We start from the raw sequence: 23,275 nt of genomic DNA, 5'->3' as shown, positions 1-23,275 counted from the left end.
TTTGAAAACTTTTTATTAATTCTATTAGTATAGTAATGTTATTATGGTATTTTACTTTGTTAATAGTGCATTTTGCGATTGCATCGTTCACACACTCGGATTAGTCGCTATAAATCGTTTAAAAGTAAAATAGCAATTTACTATTTTCGATGATACTTAAATATATACTCGTACATACGACATGTCGTCGCAAATAAACAATATCTTTTTTCATGGTTGATACATACTGGTCAACTTCTGTTATTGAAAACAGAAAATAAAATTAATCGATTACACCTATAGTTGTTTGCATTACATGTACATATATGTAGGTTGAATAGAACGAATCAACTGGTTGCAAAGATGCTGGCGTGTTACCGTGGACCGATGGATAGGAAGTCTCCAAATGCATATGCTATGGTATAACATCCATTTGATCGCCAGCCTCGAGCAAGTGTTGAAACTTTAACTCAATTCTTCACTGAAAATATGACAATAACTGAAATAACAGTTCGATTTTCCGACGTGGTTACACCTAGATCTAATTTCGTAAATATGGATAACACGTTAACTTATAACTAATAATACACGTATGCGTACGTTTTTGAGAATCGTTTCTTTACATTATTTTCTTGATTGTTAGACATACAATGACGATTGTTTAGAGGTTAAACTGTTACATATAGTTAGTTTTACACAACGTGTTATACTGCTTTTTATAACTCTACATATGTACATATGTATTATGACATGTGTATTTTGCACATTATCATGAGAAACAGATTGTATTTAATAGGATCCAGATGTAAAATACAAAAGATAATTAAAAAGGAAATAAGTAAAAATAGATCTTATTGATCTTAACTTTATGTTTTATTATGATTAGTATATATTTTTCTTCACGAACCTTTCGCGAGGACTATAAGAATAACCCAACATACGCTGGACGACGGTTACTTTGTAACATTGAATTACTTATTTTAAATACTTTATACTTTCATCATTTTTCCTCCGTACAATGCTATACAATACACAAATTAATGTATAATATATACATATACATATATATAATTATCATATACTAATATATATACATATACATATATATCATATAATATAGAATATATGTATATAATGTAAAATACGTATAATTATAACAAAATTTGATGCAAATATTAAATAACGAAGAAGAAAAACTTAAAAAGGACGAAGGATGTAACAAAACCATCGTTTAATCACTTTTCTTATTACCGCTTGAACAAAGGCATTTGCTATGTTCGTCGTTTAAGCGGTCATACTCCTTGGTAAGAGATTCAGCTTGTGATTTTATTGCTTCTTTATCTTTCTTTTCTTTTGTGAGCTGATGTTCCAATTCTTGATTTTTCGTTTGCAGCTCCTTAACTTGATTCTTCCATTCTGTTATTTCTTCGTCGTGAGCTTCGTTTGAGTCATTTTGTGCAATCTCTCCGATTGTTTTTTGCGACAATAAATGTTTCGCTGTTGTAGTAGCAGATTCAGCCTGACGCATAGCTGCTTCATTTTGTGCCAACAGAGTGGCTTGAGTAGAGATTAAAATCACAAGTCGATGTATAACAAGACTTAAAAACAGTGCGAAACCAGCTATGTAAAAGTTTCGTTCCGCTCTGAATAATCTCATATTGCCTACGTAAAGTAATAATGGAATAGAAATTAGTTCCCCAAATAGATAAAATACCATAAATATATCACTAGAAATATATATATATATATACACACACCTTGCATTTCAGCATTCAAATGATATTCTTTATGTTCGGTAACTGTAGAATATTTTCGCATTTCTCTAATAGCGTCCAATAGAAACAAAACCAATATTCCAAGTAAAAATAAGAAGTAAACTGATGCTTGACTACTTAAACTTTTGAGAAATTTAGATTTAAAAAGCTTCTGCCATCTTTTAGGTGAAATAATTGGTAATACTAATAATAAAACTACTACAATTTCAAAATAAAGAAATCCAGCAATTAAAGTCCAGTGCAGGCTCATGTTTATTTGTTATTGTAACGGATTTACACATCTGAAATATCATATAGAAAAATTATTATTGTCAATAATAATAATAATTACATACATACATACAAGAACAACTTACTGAAATTAATAGCAATAAAGTATTAAATTCAAACTAACTGTTCATCGTCTGCATTAACAATTTGAATAAATGTAATTAATTATAGAAACATAAACAAACTAGAAAATATATAATAATATTGGACTCGTACTAACATGTAATAAGAATTAGATAAAAATTATTAGATTAGTTATTTATGATCTAGAAATTTGTTTAACTGAAATGAAACTTTAATTGATTGACATCGATCAAATTCTATCTGTACATATAACTGCAAATGTTTATCATCGGACATTATGCAAAATAGAAATTATAAAATTAAGTTTTAAATTGTATCAAGTACCAAGAAGAAATAAATACATATTATCTATTTAAAATATTTTTTATGTCCTTAGAATGCGTATTAAATATATTACAGACGACGTAAATAATATAAAAACAGTCACCTTAATACCTTTAAAATCTAAACTAACCTGTTAGTTAACTGCTATCAACTATATGATGATTCATTCATCATCAGGATTGCCAATATTTCAAACTTACCAATATATTTGCACGAAGTCAAAAGTATTTCGATATTGAATAATAAAGCAATATATTATATATCGTATTTAGATCCGTAACAAGTAAAATGATTCATCTTTACCTTATTTTACTTTACTTAATTTCTTACTAAAACGTTTCCAATTGGCAAGTGATACTAGCAATCTTGATGTTTATATTATTAATTGGCAAAAGTTGCTTATTTTGCACTAATTGTAATGCGCTAAATATACAAAATTGGCCAGTATTTGACTATTTCGTCATAATTAATCAATTAATTAATTAAACTAAAAGCTATATGATTTTATTCAAAACATTAGTCACTAAAAATACATACCAGTATGTAACAAGTAACTGGTATCTACACGTATAGTATAAAAATAAATGGTACAAAGTGCGAAGTATGCATATGTATGTATTGTGAATACAGTTTTCAAAGTAAATTAAAAGATAATCATAAATTTATACAAACCGTTCCACCTAACTCTGCCACCCTTGATTACTCTCTTATTTGTAACGGTACAAAAAAGATGTTTGGGCAGGAAGTTATTGTATTTCAGGGGCGAAATTAGGCTATGAGAATTAAAAGTAAGTCATCTCCTAGAAAAGATTTATGGAAATGAGTTTAGATATGAAGAAATTTTAGCCAGACGAAATGATAGGACGAAAGACGTAATTATAATGATATGACTATGTATATACGTGTCTTTGATTTTCTCGCTTTTTAATAGAAATTAATTAGAAGAGTATAAAGGCAGAAACGCGAAAAACATAAACAATAAAGATGAGTGGTTCTATTAAAAAAAAACGTGCTTCTAATACATCTATTATTCAAATTTTAGCCTAATAAATAAAGAGTATTGATACAAAATTACAATAATGATAATTATCACTTAACAAATAATTTTTTTCGAATCATTTCGAATCATATGAGACATATACGTAACACATCAATGTGATTCTCGGGATTACATATGTATATTTAGTATTCTATTTCTAACTGCCATTTCCTTTTCTTGTTTTTAATCAAACTTGTTTTCATTGGTTGTATTTTTATATTATTTAAATGTGATATTTCATAATAGGAATATTACTTATTGTTATTAGTATTATAAAAATAAGTGTACAAAGTCTGAATATATATATATATATTACATAATTTATTTTCAGATAATTTATTTTTTGAAATTTTTTTATTAAATAACATTACGTTTGGCTACTAATAATTCAATATTAAGATATATTAGCAACGTGCTGCAATCACACGAGCACGACGCTGATCTACGCAATTAGAAAACTCTTCGACTAAGGTAGAACACTTCAGAATTTCTTTAGGATGGTCCTGGTAACATTTGAACACTTTCTCAGAACTATTTTTGCATGGTTGGACAGTATCATGAATATTTACCCCTTTTTTACCTACAAAAAGAGATAATAAAAGGTAAATTATCAATTTGCAGTATAAACAATTTATAAACGATATAGTGTTTAAAGAATGCTACTTATATCTGTACCTGTATAATATATATATATATATATAATATATATGTATTTAACTTAATTTGTTTGTATAATATATATATATTTAACTTAAAAATAATATATGTTATATAAGTAAATGATATGTATTCTGTATACACGCGGTGTGCATGTATGAGTATATGTGTAGAAATTGTACAAAGCAATAAATATTTTAAATATATAAATCTTATGAAAGTTTAAAAAAGAATGATCATGCGTACAATTATTAATAATTATTAACGAATGTTAACAAACAAAATATAAAGAGTGGTTAATATAAGACTAATTTAATTATGAATACCATACAGAGTATTCGTATTTTACAAAAGAAAGTGGCAAATTTATATATACCATCAATATATAATTGTTCCGCTGCTTTTTTATATTCTGCGTTAATGATTTCATTAATTTCTGAATGTTTCTGTTCCAATTTCTGCAAACGTTGTTGCCAATAATTATCCTGTTTACGAAATTCTTGTTCATTCTGTTGCTGTATTTGAAGAGCGGTTAAAGTTAATTGTGGATGATATGTGGGATATCCAACATTCGCTGGTATATCACCACTTTGAGGTAATTGTTGAGAAACAGTTCTTTTAGAAGACGGCTCCGCTAAAGTAGTAGGTCTTACTTCACTTGCCACGTTAATATTTGTTTCAGGCACTTTTTGAGTTAAACGCTCCACAACGGATTCTGATATTTCTATTACACCTATTTCTTCGTTATTGATAGTAAGTTTACGAGTACTTTGTCCAGAACCCATATTGTCTGTTTAAATTTGTTTTTTTGATAAACTCACAACAAATTACTTGCAAATCTTATTACCTCTGTCAGTAGAAATGTTTTGTCACCAATAATTAAATAAACTGTAAGACTGGTTACCTGAAACACATGCAAGATTAATATAAATAAATAATTCTTTTTAACACTTTTTAAGCATATTAATACAATGGATTTTTTATGCAAATACAAGTATCATACTAATATTATACATCTGTAGTATGATCTGTACTAGCATTTAATAAAGCAAGCAAACTAATAAAATTGAAAGCAATATCTCTTGATCACAATTTCAATATTACGTTTCTTATTGTTAAATGTCAAAAGTTCTGTTATACCAAAATAATATTTTATGAAAAAGGAAAATACATTTTTCACTACATTCTTCTTGTAATTCCTTTTTTTTTTTTTTTTTGTTAATATTTAGTCAAATCGCACACATACGTATGTAAGAATTTTTATGTCCTTTTTTTGTTTTACTAACTGAATATTAACAGATTTGCGAGTAATGTCAATGCACGTATGACAGCAAATGTGTACGTATCCTTTATGTTTTACATACTTTAATTTGATTACTGCAATCGATAATATAGCAACTGCTTGCAAAACTATTATTATCTATTAATAAGATTACAACTATACCAAAATCTGGGAACACTGTATCGATTAAAATTAATGTTTTATTTATCATGAATAAGACATAACATTTACACAACCACTGTAATTATTTATATGCATATGATAAAGACAATTGGATTTAGATGTACATCAAAGATACGGTACCGTTCTATTGTTATTACAGTAATATGTTTAAATATACGTTGATCAGGAAAAAAATATGTAACATGTAACCTACACACATTGTATATACATACATGCATACATATATATAGGTAGGTATACATATACATACAATACAAAATTTTATCGTAAGGGTAAGTTCACAATTCTCACGCAAATTCGAATTTCGCTTTGTAACATAAGTATTTACTTAAATTATAGGTAAGAAGGCGATTCTTTTCAAAATATACATATGTTTAAGTGTTTTCATAAATGTATATTCACAAAAATATAATCATTTATTATAAAAATAATTATAGAGATCATAGAGAATCATATAGAATCATTATAAAGGAAAAAAGGAAAAAAGAAAAGTAAAGGGTAAGATATTCTATAAATATATTCTTGTATCCACAGGAGTCGCCTGTGCATTAAGTAACTTATAGTAATATCAGGAAGCAGAAATTAAAAATTACCTTGCATTTTCTTAAAATCTCTATAACATAATTTTAGTTTTATTTCATTCAAATATATAAATTAAAATTCGGGAATAAATATATAACCTACAAATTTCGCGATTGTTAACAGAGTGCTTTCTGTCAAAAGTAACAACAGGTAACAGTAATAAAGCATACAAACATAATTTCTTTCTAATAAGATTTATCTGATTGATTCCTTATCTTGGCACAAGAATACTAACCTTTAATTTCATACTAAAAAGGTAATATCAATATTTCCTAACAATAACCGTTAATTTTTGAAACATTATTTCTTCACTCTTCCTCGTCTCTACCCCTCAGAATTCTCATGCATTGTGCATTGTATTTAAATGTTTGAATGCACGTGATATAAGATCTTTTATACTGTTTTTAACATGTATATTCGTGACGGTAATAGCCTTAGTTTTTAACCCGGACACCTAGCCCGTCAAGGCCATTGTACCTGTAATTTGTGGAATGTTTATATTAAGAATATGAGTTTTTAATTGCCAAATATACGTCACATGTATACAAATATAGATATGACCATATATTTTTAATGGAATCTATAATATCATATAATGGAATGATAATATATATCAGATAATAAAATAATCTGAATCTATAGAAACATATCGTTGTATTACGATACATTAAAAAATATATTAATATATATAAATTATTAGCTAAATATTGACAAATCTGATGATAAGTCAGGATACATAAATACGCAGTTACAGAAATATGTAGTAGAATATTTCCTCCCTGCCAAAAGTATAGAAGAAAATTGAGTCGTGAAAAATCAACATGGAAAACAAACAAGATTTACATTCTGCGCGAAATGCTATAAATATCTGAAACAGAGACAGAGGCAGAGGCAGAGGCAGAAACAGTCTACTGATTCTTTATCTATTTCGAAAAAAAGAGGACTTTGTTGTCTTCCATATTGATTTTTCACAAACTAATCTTAAAACGATTTTCCCTAGCAAGTGTTTATGTGAGCATGATTAACAGGTCAGTTTGTTTCAAATGTATTAAAATAATAGTTTTTAAACGCTTACTATAAATAAATATATATAAATATTGGTTAGAATGTATGTAATATGTTTAAAAATATAGAAATAGTCTAAACAAATGACATGTGTTGTTGACTATTTTTTTATTTTTAACTTTGGTTACACTGTTGTTAATTTTAATTTTTGTCATTATTATACATAAAGATGTTTAAAGATGTTATTATACGATAATAATTTTTGTTACAGTTGCGAAGGAAAAGAAAAGGAAAAAAGAAAAAAAAGAGAAAAAAGAAAAAAAAAAAGAAATAAATAGAAGGTAAGGATAAAAATTAATATTTTATTAAGATAACGATATGGGCGGAACTTTGATTTAATGGGAACAAAATTATTGTCATTTTTCAGTACGATAGTTTTAAATGGATAGAATCCAAAAATGTAAGTCTTAACTTTAGGAATTCAGCAGTGTAAATGTTACGAGTACGTAAAGTTGAGCGTTCTTAGCGTATTTTTGACAGCTTACTTTTTGACCAGTCATGTTGGCTTTTCTATCCACGATTCGTTCAGTGATTGGAGTCGCTGGCTATAACAGATACACGTGAGCGGCGACCAATTAGACGGGAAAAGTCAAATATTTTCGTTGAGGTATATGCCCCTAAAACATTAAAAATTAGAGCATGGAATTTGTAAGTGAGTACTGAATTAGGTTGGAGTTAGTCACTAGATTCCAGCTGCCTACGTTAATGTGTTAATTTATGTGTAAGGTTTATCTACAATACGTGTCAATACTTTAATTACAGCCGGCGAAGGTACCCAGCGAAAAAAAAACGAAGGAGAATAAATGCTCATTTGTGCGTGTCAATCAGGTGATAGATAGAAGTAGCATGGCATTAAAATAAGCTGCTAAATACGTTAAAAACGCTTGACTTTACATACGTACAACTTTTGAATCGCTGGATTGTTGAAATTAAGATTTGCATTTTCAGATTCTATGCATCGAAAACTATTGGATTGTAATAGGAAAAGGCAGCAATTTTATTTTTACTCATAAAGATTTCAGTATTATAATATCTCGTATGTTATAGAGGTACCTACATATCTAATTAAATGATTTTTATTAAACATTTCTGTTTGTATGAATATAAAATTCTGACATATTTTCTATAAACATCTCTCGGTAAAAATATTTTTGATGGTGTTTATAAAAATCGTCAACTGGAAAGATGAATATGCAGCATCTAAACGTTTTGTGATATTTTTAGATATTTACAGAAATTAAAGCAATATTTAATCATGAGTCTTCAGTGGTCTTTAATCGCTGGATTTCTGTATGTCGAAGTCATAATAGTTTTACTATTGGTGTTACCAATAATTTCGCCTACAAGATGGCAGAAGATTTTTAAATCCCAGTTTTTAAAAAGTTTAAGCGATAGAGCATCAATTTATTTCTTAATTTTGCTTGCGATATTAGTTGTGATTTTATTAGATGCTATTAGAGAAATGCGAAAGTATTCAACAGTTGTAGCTGTAGAGAGAGATCATCATCATGTCGATGCCGGATTGCAAGGTGTATATTCATATTTTTATCACATATGATATTATATCTATCTTGAATTTAGGATTTGATTCTGATTCTATTATTATTTTATACAGGTAGTATGAAACTATTCAGGGCGCAACGTAACTTTCATATATCTGGTTTTTCACTGTTCTTAAGTCTCGTTATACGTCGTCTTGTAATTTTAATCTCTAATCAAGCCGTTCTACTGGCACGAAGCGAAGCAGTTACGCGTCAAGCTGAATCGGCAACTACAACAGCGAAACATTTGTTGTTACAACAAAAAATTAGCGGAGAGACTGTTCAGAATGACTCGTCCGAAGCTCATGATAAAGTAACATTAGAATGGAAAGCTCAGATTAACGAATTACAAATAAAAAATCAAGAATTGGAAAATCAACTTGCGAGAGAAAAGAAAGATAAAGAAGCTATAAAGTCGCAAGCTGAATCCCTTGCCAAGGAATATGATCGGTTAAACGACGAATACAGCAAATGCGTCCAATCAACTAGCGATAAAAAAAGTGATTAAATTCCTTTTATGTCCTTCTTATACTCTGTTCTTCTATGTAAAAATTGCTTTCGACTGATATCTCATATTATAGAGTTCTGTCGCCCTGTATATCTATGTACTGTATAGATAATAAGATAAGTAAGAATAAATTATTTAATATATAATTATATGTTAGAAATCTATGTATAATTAATTAACACATTGATATGTGTTATACAAACGCTTAAATATATTTACTCGATACCGTATTTTATTGAAAATATTGTTATAGTAACCATTTTTACATATAGCAGTAATATTTAAGTACGATTGGCTATTTCAACATACTTTATTAAAGTTTTACAATATAGTTTATCAAAATTGTAAATAATAAAATACCAAATACCAAATACAACTGCTCAATTCTTTTCTTTTTATATTTAACTTTGCTTTTCCTCATTTTTTTTTTTACTTTTTCTGAACACTGAATATCAATCATATTAATGTTTATAGAAATTTCTGAAATACATATAAAGGTGAGAATTGAAAGGCCTAATTCGAAAGTTTTACCTGTTTACTGCATTTCATGTACATACATGTATACACGTGTAAAGGAGCCGTGCATACACAAATGTGTGTGTGTATATATAGGATGAAAAATAATTTCTGGATTATTCACCAGGAGTGCTAGTGTTGTTCCTATGTTCTAACCGAAGTCGTATATGTTATACTGTCCGTCTTTATTAACTTATTCATTGTTTATACAGTGAATGAGAAGTTAAAAAGGATGTCTCGGCCGAAAACAGGACCTCAAGATTTACCTCCCAAGGGAGGATATGCTCCTTTCAATGTCAATCGAATCAAGCTACGTACTTTACTAACAGGTACAAATTAACCTATAACCTACATGTATTAGTTTATTATCTGATAGATTATTGGAATTTGACTCGGGATTTTTAAAGTAGTGATAGACTGAAATTAATCGAAATTAATAAATTTGAATATACGATTGTTTCTTTAAGTACTTGTGTATTTGAAATATCTGAAAAACGATATGTAAAATTATGAGAAAGTAAAATTAATGGAATTTAGTTAAAATATTAATTTACAAGAGCAAATCATGTGGCAAGTGTTATATAAAATTATAATGGTAGAACAAAGTATAATTAATTTTTAGGTCGTATGGGTGTGGGGATATTTATTGTTACCAATGTCATCTCATTTCCACTATACTATAAAAATTGGGTAAGCGAGCGAATGAAAATGCTCGAAACGAAAAGTCGAGAACTAGCAACAGTGCCCATGTTGTTAGCAGAAAGAGATAGAGCGTAAGCATAATTGTCTTATAATGGATATCACGTAATTTGCCGTGAAAAAGATATCTTGTATAAGTTACGCTATTTGCTGGTAGAATTTCATAAACGTTAGCAATATAGTTTGCTATTATCCTCATTTGCGTTTCATGTATTATACTATTTTTCTAATATATATTTATTAATTATATGAATGTATTGCGTATATATTTTTAAAAGATCTTTGCATTTAAAGCGAGAATAATTCTTTGTCACACAGGATCTTAAAACATCAGAAACGAATGAGAGAATTAGAGGCTGATGTAATGAAGGATTTCCCATTTTGGGAAGTGGGCACATTTTTTGGAGTGCCGATATACGAAAGTGTTCCAGAAGATACATATATCGAACCAAATTTCGGTGAATGTTACACATATGCAGATCCTTTCGATTTCCCAATAATGCAGAGCGCACATTTGATAACGTAAACTTTGCATTATGAGGTTCATATGTAAGATAGCATGTTGTATTATATTAAATATAATTAATAAAGTCATATTAGAAATACAGGAAATTGTTGTGTACTTGTCTTGTATACCATAGCGAAAGCTGTTAAGATCGTAATCTTTATCATGCGATTATAGTAGAAATGGAGTAATTATTACGTAGAATTTCGATAAAAATTTCGAAGGTAGTTTACGAGAAATGAAATATTATTCGGGCGATTGCTTCGATCTATCGCGTAAAAGTTGTAAATCTTTATACATGCATTTGTTAGAAAAAAAAAAAAAAAGAAGGGAATGTAGAAAGAGAGCTGAGGCTCTAATCCGGTAGATGCGATCATAAAAGATGACAAATTAATCCACTTAATTAGTTTCCTTTTTTTTTTTTTTTTCAAACGAAAATTTGTCCGACAATCCGATCTTTGACTATACTCGTACGTGTTCTCGAATTATGGATACTAAAAATGCACGTATCGTGTAAGTACTTTGATATCGCACGCATAGCGGACTAGCAGTAATATACGAGATACATATTCTCTTTTAGTGGAGAATTTACAACCAACCGGTTACTGCCACCTATCGGATCCGACCGAAATCGCAAGAAACTAACAGGAATATAGAACGTACAAGAAGGTGTATCCCAGACGAGATCCTGTGTTGAACAAGGAGCGCACCACTGTGCGACAAGGACAGACATACTTCATCGAATTTTCGACAATTGTTCCGTTTCTGGGACAAAATGCCGCACTTTTAGAATCGAAGAATATAAAGAGGGGGGATCCCTGAGAACGGTCTCGCGCCGATTTCGACCGGAATTTGCTCAATTAATGGCTAATTATTTGGTTTTTAATAATTATCCGCGGCGTTCCCTAGTCAGCCAGGGCCCACGCCGCGAATTTTCACATAATTCTCGCTACAAGCAGTTAATTCGCGATCTTTCATGCACAAAGAATTTAGTACAGGATCTAAGGATGCCTCTTCAATTGCTCGAGTAGAGTAAGGGAGAAGAGTAATTAAGGAATAATCGTGAAATTAGAGTGAGAAGTATGTCTGTCATTGTCGCACAATATAGCCTGTCCTTGTCTAACAGGAGTTGAGATAGCTGCTCGCACATTCTATACTCCTGTTACTTTTCTGCAGTTGCAGCCGGATCCGATAGATGGCAGAGCACTCGACTGACTGGTCAGATGCTAGAAGAGAAGAAGAGTAGACGAATTGGTATTATTACAAGTTTTATGTGGGATGATTGTTAGTGAGAAGGGTAGCGTGCGTACACACGTGCAAAGTAGGTACTCACTGGTACTTAGTGGTGGTAGTTTTGATTCTCGTTAGTGGAAAAGACTAATTGCGTAATTTTCTTTGTTAGACCGTCGGCTTTCTTGCTACCGGTGTACTCCGGGGAGATGTGTGTAACCATGCGTGTATTGGCGGGAAGATTGGCTGGAAGGGTGCGTTTGGAAAAGTTTGAACGAAAAGGGAACGAAGGAATTAGAGTTTCGCATTGGCAGGCAATTATTATCGTGGTAAATTGTAAGAAAGCTATCGTTGCAAAAATAATTCATTTATTGACAGGAAATAAAACTATATACACTTTGCAGGAAGAAAATTATATTTACAAGTATGTGGACTTATAGCGCGGCGAATTGATTCGGAGATATTTGAAGGTATATCGAATTGCCGGCTGCTCGTTTCGACTATTCTACTGGACGATCGGTCGGTAGAAGGTATCTAGGTGGTGAAATTTGTCGTCGTTTTCTCGATACTCTCGATTGGTTCGGATCTAGTTGGAAACTGCGCAAACTATCGACCATTGGCTGTAATTTGTGCGCAAGTGGCGGGAAACGGTGGGAAATCGTTGTCTAGAAGGAGGAGTTTGCATAAAGATATAGATACCAAGTAGTTTTAAAGAATAAGAATAGGTACGACAAGGATGGTAGATGGAAGAGAGATTTCTATCGGGGGGATATCGGGTGGCTGGGAAGAGAGAGAGAGAGAGTGGATGGAGAAGGAAGGTTCGGTGGCTGCTAGAAATACACGTGCTCGGACGAGATGGTCGGACGGTTATATATGAGATGACGACGGTTCGCTTCGCAATCATTGGCAGTTTGCCTTTTGTTCTTTTGCATATGGTCAGCGGTTAAGTCGATGCAGAAATTGTCGAAAGCGTACGCGTTTGTCGTGATATTGCGATGCTTCTCCTCGGGGATCGAGGCAAATTTCTCGAGCGTGATATTATTAGGTCGAAGAGAGATGGTGGCTATTGGCTGAACATCGGCGGGCGGGTCTGTTGCGAGCTTCTTCGAGAATCCGTTTTCTATTTCGTCGAGGCTTCGACCTCTGGTCTCAGGGAGGATGGTGAGGGCGAATGCGGCTCCTAAGCTAGAAGCTACGGCGAACGTCCACATGAAGTACTCGATTCCAACTATCGGTTGCAGATTAGGATACATTTTGATGGTTGCGAACGTTAACATTTGTACGATACTGGTAGTGATGCCTCCTAAAGATCCTCTGAACCTTAGCGGATAGAGTTCGGAGGTCATGACCCATGGCAGAGTGAGAAATCCTATCATAGAGAAGCCTACGTGGCCTCCGATGCATGCCAAGGATACCACCGATGACAATTTGAACCTGAGAGGAAAATTGGATCGATTAATATGATTAATTTGGATGGGATTCGTGTCAACGAAGGTGATTACGTAGAAAAAGGAACAGAGAGAGAGAGAGAGTGGACTAGAAGGAGGGAAACGTTTGCCTTCTCCAGCCTGGCTATTATCATCTATCGCGAAAGTTGAGCGATAATAAATAATATTATAAAATATGCTATTACGCGAACGAAGAAGAATAGATTACGGGAGGAATCGCTCGTTTTATGGCTCCTATTACGCCTCTAAACTAGAATTACGTATTCTAGACGATTGGTCTGGCCAAAGCTCTACAGAGACGATAGAAAAGAAGAAGAGAAAGAGGAAGAGGAAGAGGAAGAGGAAGAGGAAGAGGAAGAGGAAGAGGAAGAGGAAGAGGAAGAGGAAGAGAAAAGTCGAGTTAATAACAAGCGGAAAAGATACGAACCTGTAGGAGAGAGCAACGCCTACGGCAGAGATCGCCATTCCTAAGCCACTGACGAAGGCTAGCGCTTTTCTGCCAAAGCTGTTGGCTAGACCGGCGCCGGCTATCGACGCGAACAACCTGATCACACCGATTCCAACGCTGGCGGAATACTCGTTCAGGTCGATACCGATATCCTCGAGGATGCTGACCGTGTAGAAGAGGATTATATAGATGCCCGACATTTGCTGGAGCGCGAAGAAAGCGCACAGCACGAGGAAAGGCTTCCACACGCTTGGCATGTGAAGAGCTTTCAACAGACTCTCTTTTCCCTCTTCTCTTTTCGCGTTTGCGTCGCAAAGTTCCTCGTACTCTTTGTCGGTGGTTAGGCCAGAGCCTCGTAGCCACAACAAGGATTCCTTCGCTTCCTCGTTTCGTCCTCGAGCGACTAGCCAACTCGGTGTTTCCGGGATCATACTGGTAAGTGGAAGAAGAAGAAGAAGAAGAAGAAGAAGAGAGAGAGAGAGAAAGAGAGAAAATAGATAGGAATAAAAGGAGTAAAACAGTTATTATTGGAATGAAAATAATTATTACCGTGTTAGCGCCAGCGAGAGTATGGCAGGTGCTATACTGATGGCAGCGGCATTTTCCCACGTGGTGAACGCTCCCAACGAGTAAATCATCAGGACACCGAGCGAAACTAAAACTGGGCCACAGCTTCCCAGCCAGGCTCTCTGGTTTGGTGCGGCGGCCTGTAATATTTTGTCACCGGTCGTCATACGTTAATTGTGATATTTCATCGGTACGAGCTGTTAATGTTACGTAATGTAACGAATCAAAGGGAGAAATACCTCGGTGACGTAAAGGTATAGGCCGTTTGCCATGCCCATGCCGATTCCACTAACGAATCTGCCCACGTATAACAGAGGCAAGTTTTTCGCCAACGCTATCAACAACCATCCAGCGACATGAGGCAAACTGGCCAACGCGATAGCCGATCTTCTTCCGAACCACTCGGCGCATAGTCCGGCGATTAACGAGCCCAAAGGATTAGAGACGACGCCTAGAGCAGCGATCCAAGACGTCTGATCGGCGTTCGCCAAGTGACTGGTCAACAGTTTCGGCACTAAAATCGCGCTGAATCCTTGACCAAGCCCCACGGATATTTGTCCAGAATGCGCCGCCAGGCTAGCGAATATCTAAAAGTACCGACACCTTTGAAAATACCAGCTATGAAAATCAGGTTCGTGGCAGCAGAAATACGGCGCGGTAAAAAGCGCGGTGAACGATCCGTAGTACAGGTACGATCCGGCATCGGCTATCCATCGATTCGTATCTCGTATCGGTCGGTATCGGTTTCCGCGTTTCGATCAATATCGGGCTTGCGTGTGTCGCGCCCGATCCAACCTAAGAAACGCAAGGAAATGAATTGCGTTCGCGGTCGTCCCGAGCGCCAACGGACACGGATTACGCAACGATGTGCAACGTCGCTCGACTGGCCTCGTTGAAACAAGCCCGCGCGCATCTTCTCCACCGATACGTCGAATCGCGATAATTACCGCAACAGATCGCGATCGTTCGACCGCATTGTCTCGTTACTCGCGTACACTCGTGTAACACCTGCCGGTGCCCTTTTGCTTTTTTCCGCTCGACGCTGCCTCTCTCGAGTCGCTCCGTCTCGCCGCTCGTGTCTTCCCGCGTGTCATTCTTCCTACGATATCTCTCGTCGCTGCTCGCTCCTTGCCAATTAACCGGGGATCCGCTAACGACCGTTCTCCGACTAACGACTGTCATCGAAACTTTTCCAACCTGCCACGGTACCAACGAGATTCTATCGAGCGTTCATCAGATAACGATAAGACAAAGCGGAACGAAGATGTTTAGGAAGAGAGCTTCCTCCGATAGTTGCACCGCGAGTCGATCGCGGCATTCGCGTTTGCGCAGACCACCGCTTATCGATCTTTTACGGATAAATTATCGAAAATGATTCATCGACCATCGAATCGAACAGAGTTGCACGAAGGTGTAATTCCCTTACCGTTTTCTTCTGACCAGAGCATGCCACCTTCCACCACAGTTTCGCTCGAGTGATCATCGCGTCGCACGAATTTAATCTGTAACAGAAAGAGAGAGAGAGAGAGAGAGAGGGGAAGCAACTTTCTTAAAAGAAGCAAGTGGGAAATCTGAAACACGTAAATTCGAAAAAGCTTTCAACGAGACTGTGTTTCGCAAGGGCCTTCGCCCTTTTCGATCGAATAATCACACTCGTTTAAAGCCTAAGCGATCGCTCTTAGAGCAACGATGTGTTTCGTGACTCACGGTCACGCGGTCACGGTGAGCGCGATTTTCTATCGCGTCTCTGTCGCTTCTCGTGACAGATTCCCGCCATTTCTCTACTTTTCTCTATTTCCACGTAATCACGTTCCGCGATTAAACCGCTCTCTTCGAAATGGAGAATCGCGCGACCACCGTTTTCCGAGGAAATTTAACCAAATGGACGATCCCTCTATCGGATCCTTGCCTATCGATCGATGTAAGGTGTACGAGTATAGTTAGAGTTTTATGTTTGTTCCACTATCGGATAATAGATCGTTGTTGCGAATGCCGCGGTGCTCTTTTTTCCTCGTTTCCCTCGTTCCCGTTTTCCCTAATAATTCACGCAAGAAACTGAAACATCGCGATCCAACGATCACAGCGGAACGCTTGCAGAAAGCGCGCTCGGTCTTCTGACCGGTCTCGTGCACATTCGCAAATACGTATAAAGATCGCTGACGTTCAACAGGAAAACCTGCGATGATACCGATTCTACGTGCAAGATTCGCGATAATGCTCGAAAATGATAGCAAGTACGACTGTCATGTTACGTGAGACGGATGGCGAGTTGCGCGACGGAAGCGGCACGATCGAATCGAATCGAACGGGATGGAATGGAAAATTTTACGGTTCCGGTCAGTTTTACAGCTCTTTTTCTTTCTACCTTTCTTTTTCTCATTCTCTCTCTCTCTCTGTTTTTTTTCTTCCTCGCTGAATTCTCGAAACAAACGGTCGTTTATTCTTCCAACTGGCGAACATGTTTTCGCAAATGTAACGTACAATACTGGGCAATCGTGACGCTGGAACCGCTGCTTAAATAAATATGCTACTTGTTGTATTTCGTCCAACCTGTCGATGCCTCTATATTGATTTAATCGCGACGCTGGTGCACGCGGACGCAATAAAAATTTATTATCGCGTTTGCACGCTAACTACCTTTCGTCGATGCTTTTTCAAGCGACTTTGACGAACGCTGTTCCTTCCCGTTAAATACCGATCGATCGTCATCGTTATCGTTAATTTGTCGCAGAATAGAAAAACGATTCGTTAACGCCAAAAAAAAAAAAAAGAAAAAGAAAAAAAGAAAAAACCATGTCCAAGCGTCGGACGCATTAACGACGTTAACGTAACCGCCAGCTGTAATACAACCAGCTATCTGTGTACGTACAATGGTACGATACATACTGGCAAGTATGCACGTGCACGTATACAGCGATTTGAAGCGACAGGTAACGCGCGTCTTCTTTTTATTCTCGATACGCGATCCGTTTTGAAATCGGACCGAGTCATACCGAATTATTCCAAATTTGTGAACGACCACGCACAACGATCCACGCAACGATATCGCAACGATCCACGATAAGATACATCGTACGATATTTATTTACCTAATCTGTTACTTATTAGCTAATGTAATACTTGAAAAGAGCAACTTTAAGATAGCTAAGATTGATGTAAGGAGATACTAACCTTTGATATATATTAATAAGTATATATATTAATAAGTTGTACGTATTGAACGTAGGACGTGACAAGCCGAGTTCAAGTTTCCCTCCTTTTCGTTCAATTTCGATTATGTTGCGTGCCCCGGTGATAGTAGGTAGCACGTTCGATCCAATGGCCCATTCCTCGCTCGACAAACGATTTACAACGCGTTCGGAGAGTAGAATGCGAGCAGAACGCGGATTCTCACGGTAACCTCGTATCAGGCCGATCGTCAGCTCAAGGATCGTAAATCACTTTTATCGGCGGCAGTTCTCTGTCTCGGTGCAAGGATGTTCCGCTACTGGATTTCGCCACTGCGAATCCTGTGTCCTATAAATATAAGATGCTGTGAAACCGCGGTAACGATCCAGCACGGCGACGACGGAACACGTAGATGCACCTGTGGCAGGTCGGAAGACGGCGGAGAACACGAGCTACGATCAAAGTTATTTCGATTGCGACCCGAGTCCTCGCCGTGCCGCACCGCGCCGCGTCGCGCCGTGCCGCGCCGCGCCGCGCCGCGCCGCGCCGCACCGATGACGATCAACGTTCTTGCTCCTTCCGCGTTAAAATCGCGACAACCCGCGAACCAACGATCTACACACGTGCTTTCGATTCATCGAGACTGTTCCGTACACAAACACGCACAGACATATACACACATAGGAGGTCCGTCGTGGGTTTTTTCGCTTCTCACTCGCCACTGAGATGATTTTCGCCGGCGCGTTCGCATTTATAGTGGCGGCAAGGCGCCTCTCTCAAAACGGCGCTTCGCGAACCGCCCTTCCAGGGTCGTCTCGAGGTCTCTCTCCCTCTCTCTCCCTCTCCCTCCCCCTTCCCCTCTAACTCTCTTTCTGTCAATCTCCGTCTCTCTCTTGCCACCACCAGAAATCTTCTCCGACCCCTAAACTATACTTGTACGTCGCGTTGCTTCGTTTCGCAGCGAGCTATCGTTTCGCAAGGTGAAACGAGTCGAACGACCTAAAAAAATGGCTGATCCTCGATTCGTGCGTGGGAGGAATCGAACTTGCGGAAGACACGGCGTCGAGATGCGACGATCATGCTTTTGCGAGCACTCGGAAATGCGGCAGTTTTCTATTTTCTCTCTTTTTTTACACGTTTTTACATCGAACAATCGATGTTTTCCACAGAGATTTTTACAAAGACGGCGCGTCACTGAAAGTTATTAGCGGTGTAGCCGATTATTGGAGGATTCTGCGGCTGCGAAACGCCCTATCGTAGCGACTCGTCTTTCTAAGAAGTCAGTAGAATTCGCGTTCCGCGTTCTGGGAAATGCCCGATTTTAAAGCATTTTATCATCGGCTGACAAAATCGACTCTTCCAAATCACTCTTAAAATCACTCTTTTAAGTTGTAACGTTTCGAACGGCTCGCAACGGTCGCGAAGGAGACGAGGATACCGAGAACACTTACTTACTTGTTCAGTGGCTCGCTGCTTTAGCGGAGTTGTCCCGCGAATACGATACTGCTCGCTGTGACGGACGAACCTTATCTCGACTAAAACTGCGTCTAACGAAACTCGCGATACAATCGAGTCTTTGATCCGCGAGATTCGAGACCATGATCGGGTTACGTACTGTCCACGCGTTTGCCAGTAAAAGCTGCAATTATATTGCGCGTTCGCGACAAAAGGCTGCATGTTCCTGACGACTGTAAGCGTCAACGGTTGCGTTTAATAAGAAGGCGCGTAACGTGCAACAGGTTCGCATGTTAGCTGTATAGTCGATATTCGAGAGACGACGAACGAGCTTGCTGGAGAAAAAATTCGTTGCTCGTCGACGCGATGTAAATCGTAAAGCAGCGATATTTTTCACCGTTTTTGTACCGCGCAATTTTTCAACGAACGTTTCTATCATGGAGAAACAGTCGGCTGTATGCGAGTGACCGACTAAATATATCTAATTATACAGGCAGATTGTCATAATTAAAGAAGCAAGAAAGCAAATAATGTATATTATTGTAATAGCAGCATACTAATTTTTACCGCTTATATTAAATATTTTACCGTTTATTCGAACGCGTCGTAGGAAACATTTTGAAATGTAATAAATGTAACCGTAATAAATAGAGCAGTTTATCGCGATTATTTCAACTTTACGGTAAATAATTAGAGCGCTGGTATATTTATATTCCATATGGTTCCATATGGTTTCATATGGTTTCATATGGTTCCATATGGTGCGGGAATTATTGCTAATTAAACATGGAATCGTCGCATCGTTGCGCTATTGGCTGCTAGTTGTTGGCCTCGACAAATATGTTTCCGATATTTCGATTTGGATACGTTGGAAAAAGCAAGGTGTTAAATATGGTATTTATCTTGATATGATGACCGCCGTTACGAGAGACATCATCGTGCGCACCGCACTGCACTGCACTGCGCTGCGCTGCGCTGCACTGTTGCACCGTAAGGAGCACGAAGCACGGGGCACGGGGCACGGGGCACGGGGTGCAATACACGCAGTCGAGGTCTGCAAGTATCCTTTTCTTTATCGACCACTTGTTATCCCTTTACGATCGGTGTTTCTTTGAATCACTTTTTCATCAGTCGAGCGTTATATGATCGCCAGGGCCTTCGAACTCGATTTTTCCAAGGAGAATTCTGTCTGACCTAAAAATCTTGCCTCTCGAGCCGCCGATGAATCTCGATAAATGTCGTGTCATGGGAACGAGAGTGCTTATATCCGTGAAATAGTAACTCAGACTCTGATGGTTTCGTCGTTGTGTACTTGTGTTTTACAAGCGACTGGTACATTTTGATCCATCGATCCCAAATCTCTCTCTCTCTCTCTCTCTCTCTGCTTCTCTTTATAGATCTCGATTAACCCACGCACTGATTCATTTTCGCGGATCGAATTGTAAAGGAAAGCGAAGCACTGTCGTCTTACCTTGAACGAAAGTGATCGATGAACGCGAGAAACCTCTGTAGTCTATAACGTATGTAAATGCCGCTTGGGAATGCAAGCTATCTAGATGGTAGATAAACGTTTCAAATTCTCAAAGACCGTCCATTCTTTCCTCTCATTACGGATTAACTTTGCAACATTGCTCGTATATTGTGTGCGACGAAATGACATGTCATTTTTGTGGATAGTTGACGCGTTGGAAGCACGTGTTCGAATAATCGCATCCTGCATACAGTCTTATTTCCAGCTTCTCGTTATATAAGCGAACCAGTGCTATTTCTCAATCGCCAAAGATCGTGGACGATAGATGAGTGGACAAGAGTGCCGTAGGAAGGGATAATATGTTCCAATGTTTAGGTTTCTTTGGTCTTTTAAACACGCGTAAAACGCAGCAGCTGTACGTTTACGCGCGTTTAAAAGGCAAAGAAGGTAAAGAAGCAAGGTAGAGGAAGAGGGGAAGAAGGAGAAGCAAAAACACGTTGACACGTTGAAAAAGTATCGTCGATTTAGCCTACGGCTAATTACTTCTGGATCATTGTACCCGCTATCGCTATAACGCACGCTCCTCTATTAATCTAATCTGAGATGTTTGTCGTTATTTATCGCTATCTTCGCATCGTTTTGTCTCAATTTCAAATTCTTTTGCAAGTTCTTTGCGTTCAACACTTTGCGATTAGTAATCGTCTATTATTCGCTTATTTATATTTCTCTGACTAACATTTAGCGTATGCTACGACGGTCGCAGATTCGACGATGAGCGAGAGAATCATCCGTTCGTAACTAAAGCGCCGGATATTATTCGATAAATCTGTAAATTTGATGCACGTTACACGAAGAACCATCGCATCCGATTATTACGATTAAGTTGGTTGTGTCGGCTGATCGATGTTTTCCGGTCGTTGCGCGTTCGATGAAAGGATGGGACACGAGGGTGCATAGTTTGCTGGTTCGCTTTATTTAGAATTCATGGAATGCCGGCCTGCCATATTATTTACCTATACTATACGTATACGAACATTTTTCGAAGGTATGCAGAATTGCTCGCCGTTCTAATCGCACTGTAAACAACCGACCGATAAATTCTGTTCGTCACTGTCCTTTTTTTATCAACTCGTAGCTTACTTTTTTAAGCATTCTTTTTCCTTTAATACTTTGCGCGACATACCTTTCTTCTACAAACGATTGCTCATTGTCAGTTATTCGTTGTTTCGTCACCGGCTGCAAATCCGCGTTCCCTTTACTTTTTACCGTGTGGTGCATCCCGATGACGATCGACGACAACTTTCCGACTATCGAAGCTATATATAACAAAATATATCGGAAAGAAATTTTATCGGTTAAACGACACACGCCGCGCCACTTAACTCAACTTTAGCTTCTTTTCCATGAGATAAGACGAGTCAAGAATATCTCTATCGTCACCATCTCTTATTGATCGTTTAATCGTGTTAATCGACCTACAATTCGAAAATCGGAAAATCGAAAAATCGGAAAACCGTAACCGAACGATCGTTGACGATGTTGATTTCGTTACATCGATCGGTTCTCTTGCGCTCTGAGCCATTGGCAGATGCAAGAATATCGATACAGGGTCACCGGTGATCGCGAAACACTCGCGAAAAGTGCCATTCGTTGCCATTCGTATTCGTTCAATGTAAAATTGCCGAGGAAAAATGTAAAAAGCCGTGCGAGTAAAAGCAAAATAAATGTAGACAAATTTATTTAGAAGAACGTTTGATAACATTTCGTACGATCGCGCTAATTAAATTTCAAACGCGAAATTACGTAAGACCGAGAGAGCCCTCGTATCGCTCGTCGTACCCTGTTTGTATCGAAGATTGAAATACTGGATCGCTGGTATCCGGGCGGGATCGTTGCAAGTACATACGTATCGGGAGCCGATGTTTTCTTCGAGCAGACACTTGCTTCCCCTCGGAGACCTTGCCATTGATCGACCACTGTGCGAATGAACGAAAGTTGGACTGTATTAACGCGACTGTATTAAACCAGGAAACAAGTCCAAGGACCTGTTTGACTCAGGAAGCCGCTATCTCCATGACGAATGGCTTTTATGTAAATCCAAGCGGCAGCCCTCCGAAGCCTTCCGTTTCCGATTACGATTGACCTTACATTGCTAACAAGATTCTTTTCTTTCATTCTCCTCCCCCCCCCTCCCTCCCTCTCTCTCTCTCTCTCTCTCTCTCTCTCTCTTCATTGACGCTTACAAATCTAGTCGCATTTTTTCTCGCAAACAGCGTGAAACGCACTACCGTTGTTAAATCGAGAATAGACAGCATACGTTCTTGTATCGTAATCGATGTTTCAACCAATGCTGCCACGTACGACGCGTAAACGACGACAATTAATTTAGATAAGCAGATAGTGAACGGCAGGAGAACAAATTTCGATCGGTAAAAGAAAAAGGAGGATAGAGAGGGAGAAGTAACTACGGCACTCGCTG

General features: G+C 37.1%; 5 protein-coding genes and 1 long non-coding RNA gene across 24 annotated transcripts in view; 3 read left to right on the top strand and 3 right to left on the bottom strand.

Annotated features, from left to right (window-relative positions):
• Positions 1–830: 830 nt before the first annotated feature.
• On the bottom strand, positions 831–3,208 carry LOC117155187 (B-cell receptor-associated protein 31-like). Of its 5 annotated transcripts, none has more exons than XM_076623335.1 (3): positions 3,105–3,208; positions 1,737–2,035; positions 831–1,641 (listed from the first exon to the last, which is right to left on the bottom strand). In XM_076623335.1, exons 2-3 carry the CDS (start codon positions 2,002–2,004, stop codon positions 1,211–1,213), a joined length of 699 nt encoding a protein of 232 aa, XP_076479450.1. In that variant the 5' UTR covers positions 2,005–2,035; positions 3,105–3,208; the 3' UTR covers positions 831–1,210. The 5 variants fall into 5 exon arrangements, with proteins under 5 accessions (XP_076479450.1, XP_033186781.1, XP_076479451.1 ...); XM_033330890.2 differs by lacking the exon at positions 3,105–3,208 and adding an exon at positions 2,970–3,067; XM_076623336.1 differs by lacking the exon at positions 3,105–3,208 and adding an exon at positions 2,633–2,776.
• LOC143303440 (uncharacterized) lies at positions 3,084–3,877 on the top strand. Its single transcript, XR_013059720.1, has 2 exons — positions 3,084–3,220; positions 3,803–3,877. It is a non-coding gene; the product is annotated as an uncharacterized LOC143303440 (long non-coding RNA).
• Positions 3,770–7,848, bottom strand: Chchd3 (Coiled-coil-helix-coiled-coil-helix domain containing 3). 7 transcript variants are annotated; one of them, XM_033330895.2, is made up of 4 exons: positions 7,726–7,848; positions 6,411–6,652; positions 4,505–5,032; positions 3,770–4,051 (listed from the first exon to the last, which is right to left on the bottom strand). In XM_033330895.2, the coding sequence occupies exons 3-4, from the start codon at positions 4,911–4,913 to the stop codon at positions 3,876–3,878; spliced, it is 585 nt and encodes a 194-aa protein (XP_033186786.1). In that variant the 5' UTR covers positions 4,914–5,032; positions 6,411–6,652; positions 7,726–7,848; the 3' UTR covers positions 3,770–3,875. The 7 variants fall into 7 exon arrangements, with proteins under 7 accessions (XP_033186786.1, XP_033186784.1, XP_033186788.1 ...); XM_033330893.2 differs by lacking the exons at positions 6,411–6,652; positions 7,726–7,848 and adding an exon at positions 5,714–5,822; XM_033330897.2 differs by lacking the exons at positions 6,411–6,652; positions 7,726–7,848 and adding an exon at positions 5,573–5,685.
• On the top strand, positions 6,023–9,435 carry LOC117155186 (B-cell receptor-associated protein 31-like). Of its 5 annotated transcripts, none has more exons than XM_076623334.1 (5): positions 7,760–7,892; positions 8,003–8,053; positions 8,189–8,289; positions 8,465–8,769; positions 8,856–9,435. In XM_076623334.1, the coding sequence occupies exons 4-5, from the start codon at positions 8,496–8,498 to the stop codon at positions 9,287–9,289; spliced, it is 708 nt and encodes a 235-aa protein (XP_076479449.1). In that variant the 5' UTR covers positions 7,760–7,892; positions 8,003–8,053; positions 8,189–8,289; positions 8,465–8,495; the 3' UTR covers positions 9,290–9,435. The 5 variants fall into 5 exon arrangements, with proteins under 5 accessions (XP_076479447.1, XP_076479448.1, XP_076479446.1 ...); XM_033330888.2 differs by having other exon boundaries at positions 8,003–8,068; XM_076623332.1 differs by lacking the exons at positions 7,760–7,892; positions 8,003–8,053; positions 8,189–8,289 and adding exons at positions 6,023–6,091; positions 7,452–7,521.
• A 495-nt stretch (positions 9,436–9,930) lies between these two features.
• Positions 9,931–11,116, top strand: ND-B16.6 (NADH dehydrogenase (ubiquinone) B16.6 subunit). Its single transcript, XM_033330899.2, has 3 exons — positions 9,931–10,134; positions 10,428–10,578; positions 10,823–11,116. Exons 1-3 carry the CDS (start codon positions 10,038–10,040, stop codon positions 11,028–11,030), a joined length of 456 nt encoding a protein of 151 aa, XP_033186790.1. The 5' UTR covers positions 9,931–10,037; the 3' UTR covers positions 11,031–11,116.
• Positions 11,117–12,590: 1,474 nt separating this feature from the next.
• LOC117155437 (facilitated trehalose transporter Tret1) overlaps positions 12,591–23,275 on the bottom strand; it is a 34,389-nt gene continuing 23,704 nt past the window's right edge. The window contains exons 1-7 of one of the 5 annotated variants that reach the window (XM_076623321.1): positions 22,636–22,924; positions 17,874–18,218; positions 16,129–16,204; positions 14,942–15,289; positions 14,685–14,842; positions 14,115–14,567; positions 12,591–13,673 (exon numbers count right to left, since the gene is read on the bottom strand). In XM_076623321.1, coding sequence (XP_076479436.1) covers positions 13,070–13,673; positions 14,115–14,567; positions 14,685–14,842; positions 14,942–15,289; positions 16,129–16,185 — 1,620 coding nt within the window. In that variant the 5' untranslated portion in view covers positions 16,186–16,204; positions 17,874–18,218; positions 22,636–22,924 and the 3' untranslated portion in view covers positions 12,591–13,069. Of the gene's footprint in view, positions 13,674–14,114; positions 14,568–14,684; positions 14,843–14,941; positions 15,290–15,697; positions 16,087–16,128; positions 16,205–17,873; positions 18,219–18,288; positions 19,304–19,325; positions 22,597–22,635; positions 22,925–23,275 lie in introns of those variants that run through there. The other 4 variants (XM_076623320.1, XM_033331376.2, XM_033331377.2 and 1 more) reach the window with 4 other exon arrangements.

The sequence above is a fragment of the Bombus vancouverensis genome, chromosome 12 (assembly GCF_051014615.1).
Source record: "Bombus vancouverensis nearcticus chromosome 12, iyBomVanc1_principal, whole genome shotgun sequence".
NCBI lineage: Eukaryota > Metazoa > Arthropoda > Insecta > Hymenoptera > Apidae > Bombus > Bombus vancouverensis.
The sequence above is the reverse complement of the archived record's forward strand: the minus strand, read 5'-3'. Positions and strand labels throughout refer to the sequence as shown.